General features: G+C 35.6%; 3 protein-coding genes across 14 annotated transcripts in view; 2 read left to right on the top strand and 1 right to left on the bottom strand.

Moving 5' to 3' along the window:
* LOC105229157 (ATPase inhibitor A, mitochondrial) overlaps positions 1-22,395 on the top strand; it is a 443,346-nt gene that overhangs the window by 217,967 nt on the left and 202,984 nt on the right. The window lies entirely within an intron of this gene.
* LOC105229164 (syndecan) overlaps positions 1-22,395 on the bottom strand; it is a 456,640-nt gene that overhangs the window by 251,392 nt on the left and 182,853 nt on the right. The gene's annotated exons all lie outside the window — the stretch shown is intronic.
* Positions 9,948-13,138, top strand: LOC115066377 (cytochrome P450 4p1-like). Its single transcript, XM_049453467.1, has 8 exons — positions 9,948-10,292; positions 10,842-11,036; positions 11,103-11,184; positions 11,262-11,362; positions 11,670-11,934; positions 11,999-12,216; positions 12,286-12,600; positions 12,671-13,138. The coding sequence occupies exons 1-8, from the start codon at positions 10,094-10,096 to the stop codon at positions 12,829-12,831; spliced, it is 1,536 nt and encodes a 511-aa protein (XP_049309424.1). The 5' UTR covers positions 9,948-10,093; the 3' UTR covers positions 12,832-13,138.

Here is a 22,395-nt window from a genome sequence, read left to right as displayed (position 1 = left end):
TTTCGAGCATTTCGGCCGGAATAGCCCGAATTTCTTCGGAAATGTTGTCTTCCAAAGCTGGAATAGTTGCTGGCTTATTTCTGTAGACTTTAGACTTGACGTAGCCCCACAAAAAATAGTCTAAAGGCGTTAAATCGCATGATCTTGGTGGCCAACTTACGGGTCCATTTCTTGAGATGAATTGTTGTCCGAAGTTTTCCCTCAAAATGGCCATAGAATCGCGAGCTGTGTGGCATGTAGCGCCATCTTGTTGAAACCACATGTCAACCAAGTTCAGTTCTTCCATTTTTGGCAACAAAAAGTTTGTTAGCATCGAACGATAGCGATCGCCATTCACCGTAACGTTGCGTCCAACAGCATCTTTGAAAAAATACGGTCCAATGATTCCACCAGCGTACAAACCACACCAAACAGTGCATTTTTCGGGATGCATGGGCAGTTCTTGAACGGCTTCTGGTTGCTCTTCACCCCAAATGCGGAAATTTTGCTTATTTACGTAGCCATTCAACCAGAAATGAGCCTCATCGCTGAACAAAACACGCGCGCGAAACACATTTCGAACCGAACACTGACTTTGGTAATAAAATTCAATGATTTGCAAGCGTTGCTCGTTAGTAAGTCTATTCATGATGAAATGTCAAAGCATACTGAGCATCTTTCTCTTTGACACCATGTCTGAAATCCCACGTGATCTGTCAAATACTAATGCATGAAAATCCTAACCTCAAAAAAATCACCCGTTATAACAGTTGCTTTAAACTACTATAACAAATCGAGGTCTGCTTTGTCGGTTCGGCACTACGTGCGATGACTTGAGTTAAAAACAAGCATTATCTTCAGCTGCACCGAAGCTATAACATCCTTTATAGGACCATTTCTAATATATAGTTACATAAGGATGAATAGATAGATCAGATGCAAGCATCCAACGCAACTATTGCAACGAACGTATAGCCATACTTAGGGACAGTCAAGCGGCACTTAAGGGATATTCTACCCTAGAATTTTGAAAAATTCGATTTTTTTTTTATATATTTAAAGTTTAGACCCTTAAGAACATATCCTCCAAAGGATTTTTAAAAACTAAAATTATTTTAAGAGCTACAGTTACTTTAGTGACGCAGTACCTAGCCCGGTAGGTAGGTAGACCCACTTTTTAAACGCGTTTTTCTCGAAACTATTTTTTTCCACACGGTACCGCCCTTATCTCAAGTTCTATACAACCGATTTACTTGAAATTTTGTGTGAACCTTCTTTATATAATCCTTTATCCTTTATCTTTATATAATCCTTAATCCTTTGTTTTTAATATTTTAAAAAAATTCAGGAATTTCAAAAAAAGCGTAAAAAATTATTTTTATTTTCAGACAGTCGCCATTTTTCCAAAAAAAATTTTTTCGTGTTCCCTGAAATAGGGACTATAACAGCATCCTTACTGATTAAGAATTTCTTTTGATATTTTTTCAGACCACCAGGAGAGTCAGGATCAATGTCACCAGGATGCGCCATTTTTTTTTACACCTGTCTCGACCTCCCCCCCACTCTAATTATTTTAATTTTTAATATTTTTTTTTTAATTTTTTTTTCTGTATTCTTAAGATATCAATAAAAACACCATAAAAATGGATAGTAAAAATATTTTTGGTTTTTTTTTTAATAAAATTCAAAAAACTGCCCAAAATTTGATTTCTAGAGTAGAATACCCCCTTAAGGCAATCTCAGCCTATGAGATCAAATCGCTACTGATGCAGGAGTGTAGAGAACGGCTGCATAGTCTAGCTGAATGTGACCAAGTAAAGGGTCACAAAAGTATAGTCGGGAATGAACTGGTTGATGGGCTCGCCCACTTCACAGCAGCCACTAATATGGTAGTATCTGAACTGTTCCCACGACAGTCGGATCTACGTAACCCGACCGCACCCGAATTTTTTATCCGGTCAATGACTGTCAACTCGGCAGAACTTTGTCCCTACAAAAATAACAACATGGTAAGATCTGAACCATTCGTACGGTGGCTCCTTATACCATAAATAATACTCAACAACTTCAAGGCATGCCACATGTTAAGCTGCTAATGACGGGTTATAACCTCAAAAGGTTTAAGTATATAATCAACCTCCCTAGAAACAAACTCAACCAACTTGTCGCATTTTACACTGTGTGCAAATTTCCGGTGCTGCGACAGGGAGCCTGAAACTCCAGAATACCTGATAATTGACTGCATTGCAGTCTGCAGACGCAGGATAAAGGTCCTTGGATGGATGTTTCACTAGCACCAGCACTATATTATTAATTACTTTAAAATTGGTGATTGGAATTTGGAACTTCAACTGAACGTGTTTTGGTCGGAGGGACCTAATTCTTGGAACCATCTTTCTAAGTTCCCCCTGAATTTGTATTTTTTTTATTTTAGTGGGTATAAAAAACAAAAATTTGTTTGAAATTTCAAGACCCACGTCACCCTTCAAACTAAATTGTTCTCTGAAGGCAACTCTACCGCAGTACAGTGCCGGTTTCGTTCAACTGTCAAAGCGTTTTTGTGGTCAATTACTTCCTAATTCATTTATGCGCCCACACTTGGCTTCAATAACAACTAATAATAGAGTCAAAATATTACGCTCTGCAACAGGAGCCCTTAACACACAACGGCAGCCTGAAAAATGCAGACTCATTGATTCACCCAACATGTACAGCAACAAACTCATGTAACTTGTATACAGTGTGTCTTTTTTATGAATACTTTATTGTTGTGGCTGTAAGTGTATATTGTTTTGTAGCTCTTTCCGCCCCTTATAACCGGTATGTGCGTCATGTCACCGCAACCCGTTTAGACTCCTGTCAGTCTGCTTATATGTTTTTTTTTTTTGTATGAGAGACCAGAATATGCTTGCGCTTGATGAGTGCAATGATTTTTGTTTGCTCTTATTGTTTGACTGCTAGAGTTGCATATTCATATGGGCCCTTCATAACTGACATTTCATATTTTTACCGTAGGACTGCATTGGCATGCACCCATAAATGTGTGTTAACCAGGGTTGCAATGTCAATTTTCCTACCCGATGTCTGCGCGCAGCTTACCCTCCATTCAATTTAAATATTCCCGTTTTTCATTCACTCTACTAAAGCCTTTTCTCTCACATACTCTTCCCATCTCATGCTACACTTGGAGTAAACATATATTGGTTCTTACTCTCACCACTCATGCTCTTGTTACGGTTTTCTCTTCGTTATGCCCTTTTGTAGCGAAAATTATGTTGAAAATAATTTTTCATCCTTTCATTGCTATCCCCCGCAATGTCTGCCCTCTCCCGCAACCTCTCCCGCAACTAAAATCCCTTCACATATTGTTGTGATGCAGGCTTTATGTATGTGTGTGCGTGTTTGTGTTGCATTTTGCTGCATGCAGCGGAAGTCTAGTGTTTTGTGTAACGGATGCCGGTATTTGCTTCAGTGCAGAAGCTTTTAAAATTTGCCTTGATCCATGGCTGAATTATGTATGCACGAATGTTTGTTTGTGCATTCTGATAACACGCATTCCATTCTCCATCTTTCGCTCTCGCCTTATCTCACTCCACCCAATTCCTTCCTCCTTACTGTAAGTAAAGGCACTTAAATTTATATTTTATTATTTTATTGATGTATGAATACAAATATATTTGGTGAGTGGTATGTATTCTGCGGATAACGACAGCGAAACTTTTTTCGTTGAACTACAAATATGAATTCTATATTGAAATCTTGAAATAATAGCTGAAATATTGAATAGTTTTTAAATCGTCAAATGAGAAACTATATCAATTACAAAAAGGAGCATGAACAAGAGTAAAAAATCTCTAGAGCAAACGGTAGAATCGGGTTATAATAGCCAATATATTCAGCAGAAAGTCAATTAGAATTAAGTAAAAAGTAATATCAATGGAGGCTAAAAACCTTTCGAACTGATTTCATCCATTTTTTTGTATGAATATGTTCTAAAATATATTTTACATATTAAGCAATATTTTCGATATTTTCCACTTAGCCATAGCTACTGAGGGCTGTATATTTTGAGTATGTGGGTTGTACAGATACGTCCGATTTCAAGTCGACCCATTTGTAAACGAGATGTACTAAACCCAGTAAACGTTATTTAAGTAAAGTAGGCGTGGCAGTGTTCCGATTTCTTACATCTTGAGGCTCTTCAATTATGATTGCATGAGAATGTTTAGAAAGCAAAGTTGAGTGAAATTGATCGAGTAGTTGCTGAGTTCCTAAAGATAAGTCCATTTATGTAAAAATCTGTCGACAGGGTTCGCTAAGTTAAAACAATGTGAACCCACCTAGTTTCTCGGTATTAAACGGTTATCCAATTAGAGGTTAGAGGTTTTTTAAATGTTCTTTCGTTTTCAGATCACGCGTGAATCGTGGCAAGCAGTCATGTTATTTTTGATCCGTATTGTTTGGTATTTCTTCATAGAAAAGCACACGCTGGCACAAAGTTTACAAATCGTTTAACTTTATTACTAAAATTCACGTTTTGTAAAGAGTCTGTTTCACGTACCTCGCTCAACTTATGGTCAACATAATTGGCCCACCAAAATTCGCAACACCATCACCCATCTTGGGACCCTGCATTCAGTACTAGATAATGTTCGAATGAATAGACCACGTCCAGCATGCAGGGAAGAAAATATAAAAGCCGCACCGTGAAGAGTCGGTTCGGCGGCGTCGTTCGCAATAACTGGGAATGACGTATGGAACGACTTGACGCATTTTATGTCGAAATCTGAAAATGAAAGCATACAAAATATAACTGAAGCCACCTGACCTTGCTTGAAGCGTCCCCGTTTTGCTCTATGGGCTCTTGAAAAGTTTCAAGCAGACCCAACGTTTTCGAGCCAAATTGTGTTCGGCGATGAGGCTCATTTCTGGCTCAGTGGGTGGGTAAACAACCAAAGTTGCCGCATTTGGGACGAAAAGCAATCAGAAGAGATTTAAGAGCTGCCATTTTATTCAGAAAAGAAAACAAACTTGTGATATGGTTTGGGTGTCAGTGGAATTATCATTTCATATTTCTTCAAAAATAATGCCGTCAATGGCGACCGTTATTGCGCTATGACAATCAACTAATTGAGGCCTGAAATTGAAGCTCGTGATTACGTCGACATTTGGTTTCAACAAAACGGTGTTACTTCCTATACATGGCATCAGTCAATGGATTCAATGGATTTATTGAGAGAACATTTCGATGAGCAGACAATTTCACGTTTCGAGAAAGTCTACAAAAAATAAATTCCAAAGAATGTTTTATCGGATGATAATAAACATTCCCCATTTAGCTTGAAGTTTTTGTGCTGTTATACCCTGAACAGGGTATATTAAGTTTGTCACGATGTTTGTAACACCCAGAAGGAAGCGACGGAGACCCTATAAAGTATATATATACATGATCAGTATGTTGAGCTGACTCGATTTAGCCATGTCCGTCTATCCGTCCGTCTGTATATATACGAACTAGTCCCTCAATTTTGAAGATATCGTTTTGAAAATTTGCAAATTCTGCTCATTTGTTGGAACTGTCGATATCGGACCACTGTAACATATAGCTATCATACAAACTGAGCGATCGGAATCAAGTTCTTGTATGGAAAACTTTCACATTTGAAAGGATATATTCACGAAATTTGGTATAGATTAATTTCTAAGGCAACTATGTAATTTCCGAAGAAATTGTTCAGATCAAACTACTATAGCATATAGCTGCCATACAAACTGAACAGATAGTTACTAATGAACCTGTGAAGGGTATTTAGCTTCGGTGCAACCGAAGTTAACGTTTTTTCTTGTTTTTTTTTTTTTGTTGTTTTTTTGCAAAAAGGGGAACCTTGAAATGGATCACTATCCGTTTATTATATAATGGTTTTACCCTGTAGGAAGGTAATGAAAATATATCAAATAACAAAAGTGTATAATAACATCGCAAAGAAGAAGTGAAAAATCTGGAGTTAGTCTAACAACCTCCTCTAACATTTTGGCATAGCAAACAATGCAAACATATATATCTATCATTTTGTATAAACCATATGAGAAGTGTAGAACTATTACGGTGACGAATGAAATATTAGTTCAAGTCGCATTTACACTTATACTTTTGATTTTTTGAATGATTCCAAATTAATATACCTGAATTAGAATAATACAAACCAAAATTATTGAAATAGTGTTATCAAAACTACTGTTAAGTATATATAAATTTGTATACGGAAAGTACTTTTCTAAAACAAATTAATATAACTTATTTTGTGATGCAAAACTTCGCTGCCAATTTAATCAACTCATCGATGTATCAGATAAATATTTTATTTTCCATTTCAGCGCATATATATTTGGATTAAAATATAATATCAATATCATTTTTCAATCGAAAAATAAATATTTTGAATTCTTTGCCAATTTCACACACACACACATCCACATAAGCTGCTTACTTTGTGTGCGTAAGCGCATTTACCAAAGTTCACTCATATGAAAACGCTACAGCCTTCACCTCGTTTATTTTCCTTCACACACACACACATATACATATACAAGTATACTATCGCCCAGCACCTGGCAACGCCCGCATAAATGAACCCCGATTGCATGCGGAATTTTGGCGCATTTCGAATTTTAATTGCAACTAAGTCTATTTGTTGCCAGTTGATTGCACATTTTCCATGCCACAAATGCCTGATTGCAAGCGCTTCCGCTTTCACAATAACAACAGCAACAACAACAGGGTTGGAGCCAGCACTTTGACTGCCGCATTACTAGTTGGTTGATTTCCGAGTCGGGTTTTACGGTGTGATTCTGCGAAAAGCCTCAAAAAGTGCTGGTATAAAAATCGTGCAACATGCAACATGCTGGCTGGCTGGCTGACTGCCTGGCCGTATGCATTGTGCTATGTTTAATTAAGCATCATGCCACCGCATCCATATATATATAGTATTTTCCAAACCAGCAACAACGATATGTTGCAGGCATCATAAATTTGCAACGGCACAAAAGCTTCAACGCCACACACGCACACCCGTCGATTTGTGGCAAGCAAAAATGCAACATTAATACCCAACTATATGCACACACACACACACACGCTACTTGAATTTTACGTGCGTACATGCATACATGTGGCATGCAACATGCATATAGGGGCACATATAAGTAGACGGTATTAGTTGCAATTTTGTTGGTTGCACATTTAAGTTTGCAACAAAATCACCGAAAATGCCAAAGTGCTGCCGGTCAGTTGCAGTTGCAACAAACAAAAGTCTCCGGTGATATCAATTTAAAGCACTCAGCGGTGGTCAGCTTTTGTCTATGACTATGTGCATGTGCCACATGCCACACAAGCGCCACAAGCCACAAGTTAGTTGAATTTGGCAATTTTTGCATTTTTGGTCGGAAAACACTTGGCAAACTCACCGAAGGCCACCACAACTCCTTGCAAATGCGCCACAAATGCAACTTTGATGCAGTCAGCCACAAGCAGTCGGCCAGCAAACCAGCTAACCAGCAATATTGACCCTTGTTTCCTGCACAAACGCACACACACACACAGGCAGGCGCTGGCGTCCAGCAGTGGCTGCCCGTCACATTGCAGTGATTGCGTTTGCAATTGCGCTTGCATCGTGTGTCAACACATGTGCGGTGCAGTTGTGGCACACACATACACACCAACACATGGATACAGTGGCAACCGCACCGACCAACTTAACTCGACCGCCAGCGCCCGAAATCTTCTTTCAATTGTTTGATTTGGCACATTCTGTTGATTGTTTGCTTTACTATAGTCTCCCTTCAAAGTTGTTATTCCTCCACACCCACCCCTTGGTTAGCTCATCTCCCACCGCCTGCTGGCATTTCCATTTACTGCACTCACTTGCAGTTGTTAACCAACTTTGTTGATATTTTCAATTTTAAACAGATCATGCAACATTCAAAGAAAGTGCTGGAGCGTTAAGCGAATCGGTCACGCCCTAAAGGTCGAAAGGGGTTAAGAGTGCGGGCAACTTAAGCGTGCATTTGGGTTAACCTTGCAAATAAGTAATGGTTGTGGTGATTTCGGTTAAGTTTTTTATGCTACTATATAAGAAGAAGAAGAAAGTAGAGGGGGTAGAGGTGGTAGAGGTGGTAGAGGTGGTAGTTTGCCACTTGGTTGGCTTAAATCTATAAATGGTTGAATAAAATATTATTTGGATCACTTTTTCCGCTTAAACTTTTTTGACTTATATATAATATTATGAAAGTAATTATTTTCAGTAACAAATAGCGCTCAGGGTCACGTGGAAGCATTTCTCCTTTGAGACTCTCTTTCTTACTAGTTTTCAAAAAATAACTCTGTTTGGGACTATCGGACTCACTTCCTCATTAGTTTTCACAAAATCGGTTGTTTTCTCGAGAGACGTTCCTCTCTATTAGCTATGACAAGTGTCGTAGACGATGAAATATTCAATTTGTATTATATGATATTATATATTGAAAGTTTGGAGAAAAAAAGCGAAGCAAATGGGCCTAGTAGTGAACTAGAGCACGACGAAATATCTCCTGTCATCAAACAAACAGTCGTCGCATTCGCGACTTGATTCTCACGTCACTATTGACAGTCATAACTTTGAAGTTGTAGATAATTTCGTCCATCTTGGAACCAGCGTAAACAACACCAACAACGTCAGAAATCCGACGCAGGATAACTCTTGCAAACAGGTGCTACTTCGGACTGAGTAGGCAATTGAAAAGTAAAGTCCTCTCTCGACGAACAAAAACCAAACTCTATAAGTCGCTCATAATTCCCGTCCTGCTATATGGTGCAGAGGCATGGACGATGACAACATCTGATGGATCGGCGTTACGAGTTTTCGAGAGAAACGATCTGCGGAAAATTTATGGTTCTTTGCGCTTTGCCCACGTCGAATATCGCATTCGATGGAACGATGAGCTGTGCGAGATATACGACGACATCGACATAGTTCAGCGAATTAAAAGACAGCGGCTACGCTGGCTAGGTCATGTTGTCCGGATGGACGAAAACACTCTAGCTCTAAAAGTATTCGACGCAGTACCCGCCGCGGGAAGCGGAGGAAGAGGAAGACCTCCACTCCGGTAGAAGGACCAAGTGGAGAAGGACCTGGCCTCGCTTGGAATATCCAATTGGAGCCACGTAGCGAAAAGAAGAAACGACTGGCGCGCGGTTGTTAACTCGGCTATAATCGCGTAAGCGGTATCTACGCCAATAAAGAAGAAGAAGAAGAGTTAACTCGTATACTAAGTATATAAGTTATATAAGTATGAAACGCGAACTTAGCCATTCCTAACGTGGCAGACCATAAATGTGTTTTGGTTTTGAGAGGGTACGTGTTATAAATGGAATGTTCCACAAAAGAATTTCACATAAAATTTCGATTTTGTAATAAGCTACAAATAGCATTGCATTTCATAAATGCGTATATTTGGCTTCTATTTTTTGTAATGGTCATTGTTTCAAACAATCACGATGACCAGACAATTTTTCTATCACCAAATTTTCAGCACGCGCACTATGAACTTCTGTAAACATTATTTTAAAAATAAAATATGTATTATCTCCGGCTTAGCTTTTTATAGATTCTAAGAGACTTTGAACTAACGGCATAAAATATGTTATTGCTTCCAATCAAATAAATCAACGTGTTAAACGACTTCACAAAATTGCAACTCATCGCGCAGTCAATGTAACCGCCCGACTGAGCAGTGGGTGAAAACATATGAAACGGAACGCGTACATATATAGTACATACACATATAGAAGTATATATCTACTCTGCAATATTTTGAGTTGCACACATATATATATACATATGCTGGCACGCTTATCCATATCAAAGTAAGAAGAGGTTGCTGATAAACAATGGCACACTCTTGATTTCATTGCTAGAGCTTACTAGACTTGATTAATTCTATGCGATATTTCAGTAGCAATTTTGCCTTCCAAGCAAACACATATTCTTTTTCTGGTTTTCCTTAAGAAATTTCGTTTATTGTCATTTTTTGTTGGACATTGTAAAATTGCATTAATTTGAATTGTAACGCATACGCCATGGTGTTCTGGACGTTAGTGATCGGTGCGGTCATAATCGCTTGGCTCTACAAACTAAATAAGGATTATGTGGTGCTGACATTATTCACCAAGCGAGTGAAAACAGTTGATGGTACGCCCTTGGAGAATTCAGTGGCGCTACCCAAAGGACGCACCATATTTGGCAATGCCTTCGATTTGGGTTTATCTCCCGATAACAGTGAGTTTATGTGTTTATTTAATGTTTCAGAAATTGCTGTGTCATTAAGGAATGACTACACAATCTGACTGCATTGCTAATCCATTACGACTACCAATAGTTACTAAGTACCTGAGTTGTTATTGAACTTGAATGAAGATGAGTCGGTACTTTCAACTTTCATCAGCAAATTCGCGGACTTTAACGCCTAAAAAATACTCTTAACGGTATACCTTACATATATTTCTTGTGGATTAATGTGATTACATGAAGCAATCATCCACTTCTATTGTTGATATTTTAATATTGTATTGAATTTACAATTTGTAGTAATTGCAGGTGTCTTCATCACTGTTCAGCAATTGGATCAAAGCACATACAGTTGATGTACATATATATTTTATATAAATACGTAACTTTTAATTGAATCATTACATAATCATCGATTTTGATATTTTAATTTTACTCGTTGATAACTGTAATTAAAATTGGCATTGTTTTTTATTTGAAAAATAATAATTTTTACATACTATGTATATAACTCAGTACATGTTTTGAATTTCCGTACAGTGTTCGACTTCTCACGCAAACTTGCTGCCGAAATGAAACGCAGTTATCTACAATATGGACTATTCACATCTTTTTACAACATAATCACCGCTGAGGATGCTGAACTAGTGATGAACGATCAGAGTCTGATTAAAAAGAGTATTGTTTATAATTTTTTTGTGCCGTTCTTGAGTAGAGGACTGCTGACGTCATCAGGTACAGTATTTATTTGAGCATATGTTATTTGAGCTAAATACTATGATAATTTCACCAATGTCTTAGACATAAAATGGCACTCTCGTAGAAAAATGTTGACTCCTGCTTTCCACTTTAATATACTTGGACAATTTGAAGAGATTTTTAAGTGAGTTTTTGTTGGTGTTAATAAAACTCACTGTTAAAATTGAAATAAAAATATATATGACTATACATTTATTGCAGAGAAGAGAGTAAAAAATTTGTGGAGAGCTTGGAAGCCGGCGATTTAAGCTCTGTAACTTTAAACGAAATCATACCAAAATTTACACTGAACGCCATTTGTGGTAAGCTTTAAAACAACATACATATCTTCAAATATTTTTCAGTGATGAATTTTAATGCCAGAAATACCCGAAATATACTTATTCTGTCATTTAATGAGTGGAGTATGGAGTATTAACCTCCAATAATTTTAATATGCTTTCAAATAAGCATACCTCGAAAGGTTCTAGAACTTGTTGTGGATTTATATTTTCAGAGTTTTGTATATCGAAACGTAGTTTAAAGTTCATCTTAAAGGCATCATTTCTGATTTAGGATTTACTGAGTGAAATGTGAAAATGTTTTACAAAGCCTTACCTCGCCTTACAGAGACCGCATTGGGTGTCAAATTGGATGAGCAAATGAATGCCGATCAATATCGCGCCAGCTTCAAAATGATCGAGGAAGTATTCTTGATGCGTTTCCGTAATCCATTTTATATCCTCGATTCCGTATATAAAGTATTTTTAGCGCCTAAAGTTGCGAAACACATTTCAATTGTGCGGAATTTCTCCAGTGAGGTAATTGACAAGCGGCGTCAAGTATTTGCGGAAGAGCCAGAGCATAGTGAAGACAAGGCGGATGACAACCACAGGTAATGGGTTTGAAACAAAATTTCACAAATTGCTAATAAAATAACTATTTTATATTTGCATTAGCTTCTATACGAAAAAACGCTACGCCATGTTAGACACACTGCTGCGTGCCGAACGCGATGGACTCATTGATCATGTGGGCATATGTGAGGAAGTGGACACATTTATGTTTGCAGGCTACGACACCACATCGATGGTGCTCTTATTTTCACTTATGAACCTTTCATTGTATCCGGAAATGCAAGAACGCTGCTATCAAGAAATACTTGAACATGTTGAAGGTACGTACACTCATTGCTTGATTGTGGTTTTGCAAATTATCATTAAGTTTATTTATCATTCGCTAACAGATGATTTGAGCCACTTGGACATTCAGCAGTTGGCCAAACTAAAGTATCTGGAGTGTTTCATTAAGGAGACCCAACGTCTATACCCCTCAGTACCGGTTATAGGGCGTGAGGTTGCGAATGACACCCGCCTTGCCAATAACCTAATATTGCCGAAAGGTTCTCAAATAATCGTACATATAATAGATATACATCGAAGTGCTAAGTACTATAAGAATCCGAATAAATTCGATCCGGAACGCTTCACGCCTGAAGCGTCAGCCGGTCGACATCCTTTCGCGTACGTGCCATTCAGCGCAGGACAAAGAAATTGTATCGGTATGTATTGCAGACTGTACTTTTCTTCAAATATGTATGTACATATGTTAAATTATATACATTTTGGTAGGACAAAAATTCGCTATGCTGGAGGTCAAGACGGTTTTAGTTAACATTATAAAAAAATTCAAAATTTCACCTCTGAAAAAGGATCAAGACGTAAAGCTCGAAGCCGGCATGATTATAAGAACACCAAATATCATTAAAGTGAAATTGGAAAAAAGAGTTTGATGAGTGAAGAAAAAGGATTTTTAAATGGCCATGCTACATCAGTGAATTTAGAAAAAATCAAACTTTATTTTTTAAAATATACAGTATTGTTTTCTGAAAATTTGTGTGAATTTGACAGCTGTCAACTGATCAGCTGGCTGATAATCAATTCAACTCAGTGTTCATGTTTTCTGTTTTATATGTAAATATGTAAATATTTCTTGCCCTTTCGTGTTTAATTTATTGTGGTTATTTCTTTATTTAAGTTTGCTCTGGAATTTGTTATACTTATACATATGTCTTTGTTTAAGAATTATATAATTTTTTATGATGTCTCAAAATAAATTAAATTAAATTGCTAATTTTAAAACAATTTTAATAAAATGTATGATTTTGAGCCAGATTTGAAATTAAATCTAAACATTTTCACGATTCCACTTTGAACACACTTGATATCCAATCCAATATACTAATTTTACAGTTGTAAAAACTACAATCGCCGGAACTTCTGCCGATCTTCTCTGCTTCTACATATTGTGCACTTTGTGCCGTCGCTAGGTCAACGGGGCTACCAGGGCTAGATAAGCACTAAATTCAGTATTTTCTTCTTATTATTATCTGTCTTAGTATTTAGCCAATGAAAGAGTTATATAAAAAACGTAAGTTAAATACCTCAGCAAAATATGTACAATCTGTAACTAGTTTTATATATTTTTAACTGTTCGGAAATGTAGGCACTTTTGCAGAATTAACAAACGATCAACCCCATGGATGCCTGTACCATCTGAATCATAATTTATGTTTCGCTTAAAAAATTCGTAAGTCAGAGTTCCACATATTTTTAAGAAAACAATATAATAAGCTCCATATATATTATTTGTGGTTTATATATCATAAATTTATTTCACCTTTAATTAGTTTTATATATAATTTTATTTATTCTCTTCGTTTCACTTGTTTGCCATATTCACTCCAGTTAAAATGAAAACGTGCAATTTAAGCTCACGCTAGAGCAACTAAAGTGGAAAATATATGAAAGGAAGGAAGGATATTGGAACATTTATTTATGCTTGTATATGTATTTGTATTAGCTACCGTTATGTTTACTCTCGTTTGGATTAGTTGCCAGCATGTGTATGGAAATGAATGTTTGCTCATAATACTACAAAACAAACAGCGCTATAACTAAGGCACGCGAAAGCATTATGCAAATCCCGTGAAAATGGAAACAGCGAAAGCGCCTAGCGGTGGCGTTCAGCTGCTGGAACTACGCATACCCTGTAGAGAAGTGAATGAAGTGAAATTTATAACTATTCCGCTGCGGTCATTTACAATTTTCGCAGTTTTGGTTTTGGTGCTTCGAAATGTAGGTGATTAACAGAGTTGAAAGATATGCATAAGTACAAATATAAAATCTACGGAAGTACTTTATTTCCTGGTCGAGGAATAAATCTCACATAAAATTCTTATAGGGTATGTACGTAAAAGTTTACGCATAGATATGTCTTGAATGCTTTCAACGTGATATAAAACATTCTCTGAATATATTTTGAGTCCGGAAGACGCTGCAAATTATTCAAGACGAAATAGAAGAGTAAATAAGTGTTTATTGAACTTACATACGTCGTGTATCCTATTTCAGTACAAGGAAAGTTGAAAAACTGCTTACCTGAAAAAAGAAAGAAGAAGAAAAATTAATAAAATTGCTCGGTAAGAACAGTACAATTTTGAAGATATTATTAACTATCTTTTATAGAACTATTGAGAATTCAATCTAACTTATAGATGTATTTGTGTCATATTTTATCTATAATTATTTGTGTAAGATTATGAGGTTCATATGTGTATTGACTATAAATTCATCTTCATCAAACCCGAAAATTTCGGAGCTGAATATAATTCACCAGAATTTAAGGTTTATTATTATATGTTCTTTGCCAAGAAACCAGTTTTCACTTTCACATTTGCCAACGATCTTATCGAGATCCAAAAATTTCCTTCAAAATACAAAAAATATATTTATTTTACAGTAATAAACACTGAACTTTTGCAAGCCTTCTGATGCAAGTTATCCCTTAGTATCCTGAAAGGTGTCTTATGATTTACTATATATGTACCATATGTATGTGAATGCAAACTTATAAGTCGGAATTAACGAACTCACTCGTGCGTATTACGACCATTCATTTGTCTATGAGTATGTGCATATATTTACATATACAACAACGTACGCTGATTCTGCAGACCACTTACACTTCTCTAAAGTCATAGCTAGCAAATTGTGTATTCTAAAGGATTACCTAGAAAATTTCCTTAAACTGCACGCAAATATGCGGATTATGTGTGAAATATTTTCTTCATGGTGGAGATCAATTTGTAGTAGCAAAGAAGAGATAAGCTTTAAATTTATTATATTTAAAATAAGATTCCTTAAATAGAAGTAATGGCATTACAAATAATGCAAAAGTTGGTAGTTAGTAGCTTGGGTTCTGGCTTTGATGCCGAAGGTGGTGAATTAATTACTAAAATATGTTTTGAGTAAGCTGGAAAAAGTAATTCTAATGGTAATGGTAAATGTAATTGGATGCAATAAATAATTACCCTGGTAATCAAAAGACGGTAATGTAATGCTAATAGTAATGTTAACCGTAATAAATTGAAAAAAATTATTTCGTTAGTAATATAATAATGGAAACATAAATTTAACTGTAATGGTAATGGTAAAAGTAATTGAATTCAATAAATAACTACCATGATGATCTAATGACGGGAATAATTATTGTAACGATAATAAAAAAAGTACTGACAACAACAAAAGGAGGAAATCATTTATTTCGCTGTTAATCTAATAACGGTAATCGTAATGGCAATTGAAATGGTAGTAGTGATAGTATTGGTAAAAGTAATTGCATGAATTAATTACATCCACTAGTAATCTAATAGTTGAAATTTTAATTGTATGATAACAGTAATTGAATGAAATAAATAATTTCCCTAGTAATTTCATAACGGTAATCATAATGGTAATTGAAATGATAGTAGTGATAGTATTGGTGTTGGTGAGAGTAGTGATAACAGTTATAAAATGAAAATAGTAATTGAATCATATAAGTAATTTCCTTAGTAATCTAATAACGGTAATCGTAATGGTAATTGAAACGGTATTGGTATTGGTAAAAGTAATTGCATGAATTAATTACTTCTACAGGTAATCTAATAGTTGAAATTTTAATTGTATGTTAACAGTAATTGAATGAAATAAATAATTTCCCTAGTAATCTCATAACGGTAATCATAATGGTAATTGAAATGGTAGTAGTGATAGTATTGGTATTGGTGAGAGTAATGATAATAGTAATAAAATGATAATAGTAATTGAATCATATAAGTAATTTCCTTAGTAATCTAATAACGGTAATCGTAATGGTAGTTAAAACGGTATTGGTATTGGTAAAAGTAATTGCATGAACTAATTACCTCCAATACCAATATTAAAATCATTTGTATTAAATTTGATGGAGTAATTCTTACAGTGATAGTATAGCTAATCATGATGTCAACAGTAATAACTATTTGTTTAACTTTCTCTTTCTATCTTTTTCCATTCCATATTTTTCTTCACTTAATTGGTGTCCTTTGCACATGAGATTCCCTTACGGCTGCTGCCTTTGCAAACCGAAACGCTTTTGATATTCTTACCGATACCGATAACCCTTTAGGATTTACATAAGTTGATTTCCGATAACAACCCTGTACCAAACCATATATACCAACTACATATGTTCATATGTGTATATATGTATGAGCATGTGTGTATTTCCGACCTACATGGATTAGCTAAAGTAAATTTCCTTATTTCTATTTATTTGCCTTTTCTAGACAGGTAAGAGGAGTTAACAAGGTAAGAGAGTAGCGTAAGCGCACCAAGCGCGTGCTTTTCTCTGTCGTGCGTATCATTATTTACATATATGTATGTAGGTAAGCATGTGTGTTTGTATAAGTGTGTGCTAGCATATCTTGGTAATTTTTTATTTCAACAAACCTGATATGCATTTCAACAAATAAGGATTTACAAACTGGGACTAAGCGTGGGACTAAAAAATGAAATGCTAGCCTAGCTACAAGGAAGAGACGCAATAGAAGAGGAGAAACAACTCGAACAACTACAGTTGGGGTTCAGCATCCCACATACACAAGCATGGTTATATACATATACACACATTCATCCAGAAATACATAAATAAGACTCTGTGTATCCACTTTACTATTCGATATGCTTATCAGCTGCAAAAGCAATGAGAACAAGAGCACGCTCTGTAAAATGGAAAACTATCACAACGAGTTTTTTCCACCGTCTCCATCAGCTCGCTGATATCCTTATATTCCCATTTCAAGAAATCTTAGCGAAGACGTGCCGAAGCTTACCGCCTAGCAAAGGAGTCTTAACGCGGAGCGGGAGCTACAATAGCAGGGCTGAAGTGCTTGAACTAAGCATTAAATAGCAGAAATTGAGGATTTCCACACATGATATGTGTGTGTCAGTATGTATGTGTTGCTGTATTACAAATATATAAATGGGAGTATGACAACGAAGGCGCTGCTTGCCCACACCTCCACACTAACACAATAAGCGTGTATCGTGTGACTTGAATTTTCGCTGTGTAAATTTCTTAGAAATCATTGGAAAATGTGATACCAGCAACACCAGACAAACCGAACGACAAAGCACATGGCATAAGTAAACAAATAAACGGAGTGACAAGCAAATGGCATATGGACGCGGTGCTAGGCGGAGATGTAAGGTGAATGTAAAGCGACTATGTACACAAACGGAGTGAAAAATTGCAAGCACACAGCTTTAGAAGTTTACATATGTGCTACATTAGGGTGTGCGTTATTTTCAAAGTTGATTTTTTTCGCAAACGCTTTAGAAGCTTACATATGTACTACATTAGGGTGTGCGTGATTTTCAAAGTTGATTTTTTTCGCAAACGCCTTCTGAGGTGTCAGGTTTTGCTTAAAAATTTATTTAGTGTAAACAATTTTTTTTTTTTTTTTTTTAATTTAATCGTTACATATACTTTATTTGAAATTTTTTGATTTTCTAAAATAAATTTTTTTCTCAAAAACAAATAAATTTACGATTTTGTTATTCGATTATAAATTTTCCACTTTGTAAAATGTTTATAATAACTTTTCTCAAAAAAATATCATTTTAAAAGCTATACGCAGTTCAAATTAGGCACAAATGCTCCAAATTTATATAGTACACCATGACGTATGAGCAACACAGTGAGGATAAATCAGTTGTTTGAATGCTCAGGTCATCTGATGAATTTTTTTAACTTCATATAACTATTAAAGGAGGATATCTTTGGAAAAACTCAATAGAAACTTTCTTGTAGAGCGAAAAATTTAGAATTAAAATAAAACTTTTTTGAAGTCGCAGACTTGTTTGTTATGGTTATATAATAAAAAATTTATAAAAAAAATTCAAAAAATTCCATAGAAAATATAATTGAAAATGGTTTATGCATTACTTAAATTGAAAAAAGAGCTCGTTTACGTTATATAAATTTTTTGAGGAAAAACTGAAACTTTAGGCGGGCATTTACATAAAAAAAATCAACTTGACAAACAATGAACACCCTAATAATTACATATATATTTACCCGTATGTATATACATATGTTTATATCTAATAGTTGCAGCTATTGGCACACTAACCAAACAAGCAGCGTGTAGAAAGCATGTAAGGATAATAGCGGCAAGGCTTGAATGTTGGAAGTGGACGGACGAGTATGTTAGTTTGTATGCTATAAATGTTCGTGTGCATATATATAAATATATACATTTATATATACGTATAACTATATGTATATGAGTGTAAAGTAGCGCATTTTATAAATTGAAAAGCGAGCAAACGACTACGCTGATGTAAATTCGCTGACTGATTGAATGTCTGTTTAGTGACTATCTGACTGGCGTCTTGAATGATTGTTACGAAAGCGAAAAAGAAGGGGAAAACAATTTAGACTGTAGATATTGCTCACCTTAAATTATGTTTTAGAAGATGTTTAAGTTGAGATAATTTCTGGAAATAGAGTTCACCGAATAATAGCCAAGTTGTGAAGACCTGGATCTGGTTACAGATTTTTATGAAATTTTTTCCCCAATAAAAATATTGATATGTAGAAGTATAAGTGTTGATAAGGTAGTACTATTTATAAAACTTTCCGTTAACTACCAGAAAAAATTGTATATTTTACCCTAAGAGGTGGTTAGGATCCAATTTTAAGCCAATAATCTTAGTCACATACATAGCGCATTTGTGACAGATTATCTCTTCGGTTACAATAAAAATTAATTATTGTAATAAAATTTGAACAAAATTATAATCGACTCAAAGTATGAGCCAAAGATTAGAAATCGTGACCCCAGCCATTTCTCCGACAGATGTTGTCAAAAAATTCCAAAAAAATGTGTTTATATACTCCTTGATATACATCATGATATGTGAAAAAAGTTCTATTGTAGAATAAAAATTTCTATGAAAAAAAAATGTCAAAAAACAGGCCAGATTACCCTACTGGTTATTTTAAATTATTTTTAAATCGATAGCTGCTTTTAAATTTAAAAAATCAATATCCATACAAAGCTGATTATAAATAAATCATATATCAAAAATTAATGAAAATCGTAAAATAATAAAACAAATCAATGTAATAATAAATACAAAAAATTATTTAAAATAAAAATACACAAAACTAGTTTTGCAAAGTTTTTAAAACTTTAAATTAATAATATTTAAAAAGTAAAATTTTTTAAGTTAAAGTCTATATTTAAAAGTCTTCAACTATTATTTCAGCTAAACATAAATAAATATATTTCACATAAATTTTAGTTATTTCTTTATTTTTGTATAACACCACTTCTTAAGAATATATTTTACTAGTCGGAATCCCTTTCTTAACTATTCTTTGACTTTTCGTAATTCTGTCCTTTCAATTTTAATTCGAGAAATTGTATTCCTTGCATTGTATTATATCCAAATCTTACAAAGATAAGAACGCTGTTGTATAAAGGAGAAAATTTGAATTTTCTAATTGTCTAAATTCAGAATTGCAATAGCCAGCAGCATTGTTTTGAGTGCAACAAAAGATATGCTCGCTTTTCTGCAATGACACTCATATCAAAACTATTCAGCTCAGCTTATCTGAGTGCAAACACAGTAAAAATAAAACCGAAATACAGAATTCAGTCAAATACGAGTATTAACTCTATTTAAGCCAAATAAAAAAATAACGGCTTTTATAAGTTGCTGCGGCTTTCAGTTTAACATTGTTAATAGTTTTAAAAAGACCAAAAAAAATTTAACAATAATATTAATAACAAAATTTAATAAAAATGTGTAAATTTTATATATTTTTATTAATTATTATATAAAATGCATGCAATTTGAAAGAAAAAACTATTTCGTACATAATTCAAGTATAAGATTAACACAGTTGTCATCTAAGGCGACTCATCGCTTATAGCGACCTTTGTACCTAACAATACAACATAGATACTAGTATATAGCTAAGTCTCACATATTTCTTTTCAACGATCATTCTCTTGAGGTTTGAGAACAGACATAAAATGTGTAGAGCCAGCTACGCTGAAAGGTGAGGATGAGGGAGCAATTAGAGGTCCAATTCAAAAAATTTTTCATCGCTTTTGTTGACTTAAGAAGAAGAAGAAATCGGACGACAACGTCCGGTGTTTTTAACGTAGGTACCTGCTGAAGACAGTCTTACCCCGTGGTGAAAGCACAAGAGATCAATTCACTGCGTTGATCAGCGCAATGAATCTGAAAATGTCCGCAATTTTTCAGTACCAAACGGTAGTGTGGAATGGTCACACTAACCACTTTAATAGGATTCGAGACTCAACTAAAACCTCTGCTCTACTTTGATTCCGGCACCCGGATAATACAACTCCATATTGAACTGACAAAGTATCTGTTCCTCCCGCATTCGTGTTTTAACCACAACCACCACGATACTCCCCTAGGAACCAGTACGCATGAGCAGATTGGAGCGAACTCCAAGGGCTACTACTTCCCGTGGTACCAGAATTAAGTCAAACATCGTAGCCGAAACTACGGCTTTTGGCTGAGTTTTCATGATGGCCCTTACATACACACACCACCATTTATACTAGAGACTAATACCCAGTTAAACCTTCGCCGCTATTTAACGCAAAAACGACCATTCGGCATTTCGATTAGTGGAGATCACACCGCTAAGATTCGGAAGACAGTAAGCTCGAGTCCCTATTATAGAGCTTTATGTATAGAGCTTTCACATACACAAATATTCCTAAGGGTTATACCCAATTTGTTCACTTTATATCATCAAAGTGTCAGCAAACTAATTTATTTTCGATAAACCAAAGTCAAAACCAATCGAATTTTTTGTTTTTTTCGTCCAAATAGTCTTAAGGTTGTGTTGAAACAACAGAGCCATTATCAGAACTCAAGAAAGCTTCAATAAATACTAATTTCGAAGACGGAGATAAGTTAAGGATATATAAGGCTATTACTGTATTACTATGAATATTTCTTTGGATGAAATAATCTTTATACCAACAATATTGTTAAAGAATTATGCTGGATCGAAGCATTATCTAATGGTTCCCGGGTTAATGATTGGGAGAAACAGTAGTTTTGTGTCACCAAAATTTTTTTGATGCCAATAGTCTTAGGTGAACTAAACAGAACACTCAGCATTACCAAATTTTCACTCTCCCAACTATCGACCGACCACCAAATCCCTCCCACCAACACACACGGCAAAGCCGCTGCAGCAATCTCTTCATTATTGCACTGCAGCAGCATTAATTCTCCATTTGTTTTGAGCGCACTTTAGGGTATTTGCGAAATCAGAAAGTAAAAAATAAAAGCGCAAACACAAACACAAACCGAAAGCCAAGCAATGGCGGTGAAAAATGGAAAATTCCAAGTGGAAAAGCGTGTAAAAAGCACGTAGCAAAAATCGGCAAAAACAAAAGCTGCGGCAAAATCACCAAGCCACAGACAGGGCACGGCAACGGCGACTGAATGATGGTGCTTTGTGCGACAATTTTCGGTGACGCCGACCGAACACATGCGCCGCAACCGCCATGCCAGCCGACAACAACAACAACATTAATAGAGAGTTTTGTAATTTTTTCAGTGTTTTTGCAGGCTTTTGTGGCGGCCAACAGCTGCTGATATTTGGTCAAGTCACAGCCTGCAGTTGTAGTGGTGCGGGTGAGTGGCGTGTATATGTTTCTGTGTGTGTGTGTGATGGCGCGCGCTGCTGTGTGGGTGCGCTGCTGCTGATTGCGATTTGTGTGCCGCAATTGTTGCATGTCACCAGCGCTCGTTGCCAGTTTCGAGTCAGCTGGCTGGCAACGCTCTGCCATGCTCACTAACTCACTAACTGCCTCAGCGGGCCACAGCTCGATTTGCCATTGCTATTTTATTACTCGGTTGTCGTTTTTGTGTCCGTTTGAAAACTAAAAATTTTCTATATTTTTTATTGCACGAGTGGCTGCCAC

Source organism: Bactrocera dorsalis, chromosome 3, assembly GCF_023373825.1.
Source record: "Bactrocera dorsalis isolate Fly_Bdor chromosome 3, ASM2337382v1, whole genome shotgun sequence".
Taxonomy (NCBI): domain Eukaryota; kingdom Metazoa; phylum Arthropoda; class Insecta; order Diptera; family Tephritidae; genus Bactrocera; species Bactrocera dorsalis.
This window is presented reverse-complemented; position numbering and strand designations above follow the sequence as displayed.